Raw genomic sequence first — 2950 nt, 5'->3', positions numbered from 1 at the left:
TGCTATGCTGCAGTCTTTAAAATTAAAGATATATTTATATAAACTCTGTGTCTAGCTTGGAAAAATTAAGATTCTTAGGTTCTTATATTCAACATTTACATATCTAATCTCTGAATTGGTTTCCAAATACTTTGGTTGACAGACATATAAACCTTAGAGCAAAAATAAAGAGGAATTTCTGAAGGTTCTCCTCGGAAGGCACACCCTATGCTCCATCAGCAGGTCTCTTTGGGGAAATGAAAACCTGATTTCTGGAAAGAATTTCCTACATTTGAGCATTTTAAGGCTTTTTCAAGAACAACCTCCTACCAAATCACTATTCTCAGCAAGGTCTGAGTTGCAGGTAGTTATAGCTGTTGATTTTGGGTTTCTGCTTGACTGGCCATTAACAAAGACAACACAAAGCACTCCCAGCCCTGACCTTCCCACACAGCTCAGACACTCCCTCCTCCCGCTGCCATTAGCTAGAGACAAGGGTACCGGGACTACCCTGCTTGGTACAGAAGTCATTTTTAATCAGTAAAGTGTCTGTGGGACAGACACCGAGCATCCAACCTACTTTCTCACGGCAATTTTTACTGCTGTATTGATACAGACTCTGGAGTGTAAGACTCAAAGAGCAAAAACCAACTTTCCAAAAGGGGAATTTAGGCATCAGTGGGACCAAACTGGGTCTAGATCAACCCAAACCACCAGGCTATGTCTGCAGAGAAGGAGGCTCAGACAGCAATCTGCTGGTTTTCTCTGAAGAGAGGCCGCTGGTGTGTCCCACAGATGTCCTGGAAGATCCTGTACACCTGGTCATGCTGGGTCTCATCAGCTATGGGGAGCATGGGGCTGCTGCTGCAGGTCTTCCCAGCCTCCTCCACCACCTGCCTGACACACAGCTGCTCCACCTATGCAAAAAGAAAAGTCATGAAGATGCTGAATGAAGAGAAACCTCTTTGGGCATCTCCCACGGCGGCCACCCACCCCCACCAGCCCAGGCAACAGCATATGGGGTGGGAGACACACAGCAGAGCAGTTGTGCCCAACAGACCCAGGTGGCCAGGTCCAGCTAGGCTGACTTGTCCCACTCCACAAGCCACCTTGACAAAGCACTTCCAGGAGAACAGAAGCAGTGACAAGAGCTCCTCTCCCAGCAGAGCTATAGGGAGGTGAGGACAGGCTGGGAGACATCCCAGCACAGAGTGATCCTCTGGTGCAGGCACCCAAGGCAAGAAATTGTCACCAGGTCAGAAAGTGGTGCAGGGAGGCATAGGACCAGTCTTTGAACTTGTAAAATCCCCTCCAGGACCTCACAGAGTTGGTGGGTCCCTGCTTGCTCAAGGGTGGATGCAACCTACTATGCCACATCCCTGCTGCCGCAGCCCTGACGGCCCAAGGGGGTCCCACACTGGCTGCAGGCTCCAGAAAGACCCTACACATTGCCCCAAGGCATTGAGATCCCAGAATTGCTTCAGATTCTCCAGGGAGAAGTTTCTGGCCAGAGCCACAGGGACTGCTCCTCTCATCCTATCCCATCCCCTCCTTCACCCTCCCAAGGGTTTCCCAGCCCCGCTGCTGCCCACCATGGTGGTTCACCACATCTGTTGGCTGCTCAGCTTGAGGCTGCCCCTTAACCCAACCATTCCAGGGATTTATTCCCCCATTTCCCACAGGAGAGGGCAGAGGTCCCAGTGCCAAGAGGCAGTAACAGGAGGAAGAGAACAGATTTCCTTGTCATTTAGAAAAGCTTTGTTTGCAAACACGATCTACCCAGATCAGCCCAAGCACCTCTCAGGAGGCTGTGGATCAGCTCATGCCACCCCAATGCTCTGTGGCTCCAGGGGTTGAAGCTAGAGCCCTACTTGTGAGGGAAGAAGGGCACTATGGTCCAGACAGCGGGGGAAATTCAGCAGCAGAGCTCCAAAGGGCAGCCCTCCGTACCTGGACAAGGATGAGCTTACACCGCAGGGGTACAGCATCTGGGAACTCCTCTCCGAAGCACAGCATGACTCTGCTGTCCGGGAAGCGGCCCTGGTTGTTGTAAAACTGCTGCAGCTCTGCAGGGAGAGGGGAAACAGTCGGAAGCTGCCTGCAAGCTGCCAGCATTTGCTACACAGCTTTGGGACCAAGCACCCTGCTGTGGAAGAAAGCTGGAGGCTCAAGAGAAGCTAGCTTTGCTATGCAAAGCCTCCAACTGGGAGGCAATTAAGTGACACAAAACACCAGGTTATTCCTTCCTAGATCTGGTAGCATCAGCGACTCATCCAGAACACTTGGGTAAGCCATCAGTGATGGGCAGTGATGACTTGGGAGTGCTCCAAGGCAGAGGCCTCCACCCTTTCAACCCCCATCGAGTGGGCAAAGATAAAGAGGGGAACACTCCTACAAACCTCTGAAGAACAAGTTGGTGTCAAATATCTTCACCACCTCATCCCGGTCCAGTTTGTTGGGCCTGTCCTTGTAGACCATGGTGTTCCCGCTCCAGAAGACCCTGCCCTGGCACAGCCTCTTGATGAAGATGCCCTGCTTGTTGCTGTGCAGCAGGACACCCCTCTCCAGGTGCCCAAAGAGCTTCTTTGTGATCTGCTTCTGGCGGTCATTCTGGATGGCGTCGGCCGAGGGGAACCGCACGTGCTCCAGGGCATCTGGGGCGTAGAGCTTCTCGCCGTGGCTGGAGGGCTGGCTGAGCGAGATCCGGCAGCCCTCGATGCACGAGGTGGTGATGTGGCCCACCAGCCTCCCGCCGTAGTAGAAGCTGATCACCATCTGGGAGTAACCTGGGAGGTGATGGGCATATACGTGACCCATCAGGAGAAGACAAATCCTGCTTGCTCTTCACTGCATTGCCCAAACCCCGTGAGAGCAGCAACATTTCCTGGGAGCAAGTCTCACTGGATGGAGGAGACGTCCTATGGCTAGAGGACATCTCCTGCAGCACTCAGCCTGGTAGCAGCGCCGATCA

The 2950-nt window shown here is 52.7% G+C and overlaps 1 protein-coding gene across 1 annotated transcript in view; it reads right to left on the bottom strand.

Annotated features, from left to right (window-relative positions):
* Positions 1-580: 580 nt before the first annotated feature.
* IRF8 (interferon regulatory factor 8) overlaps positions 581-2950 on the bottom strand; it is a 6367-nt gene continuing 3997 nt past the window's right edge. The window contains exons 6-8 of the mRNA XM_010294036.1: positions 2379-2765; positions 1930-2045; positions 581-896 (exon numbers count right to left, since the gene is read on the bottom strand). Coding sequence (XP_010292338.1) covers positions 720-896; positions 1930-2045; positions 2379-2765 — 680 coding nt within the window. The 3' untranslated portion in view covers positions 581-719. The remainder of the gene's footprint in view (positions 897-1929; positions 2046-2378; positions 2766-2950) is intronic.

Source organism: Phaethon lepturus, unplaced genomic scaffold (genome assembly GCF_000687285.1).
Source record: "Phaethon lepturus isolate BGI_N335 unplaced genomic scaffold, ASM68728v1 scaffold20779, whole genome shotgun sequence".
Lineage (NCBI taxonomy): Eukaryota > Metazoa > Chordata > Aves > Phaethontiformes > Phaethontidae > Phaethon > Phaethon lepturus.
Note: the sequence above shows the minus strand (reverse complement) of the source record. Positions and strands in the feature narration are given on the sequence as shown.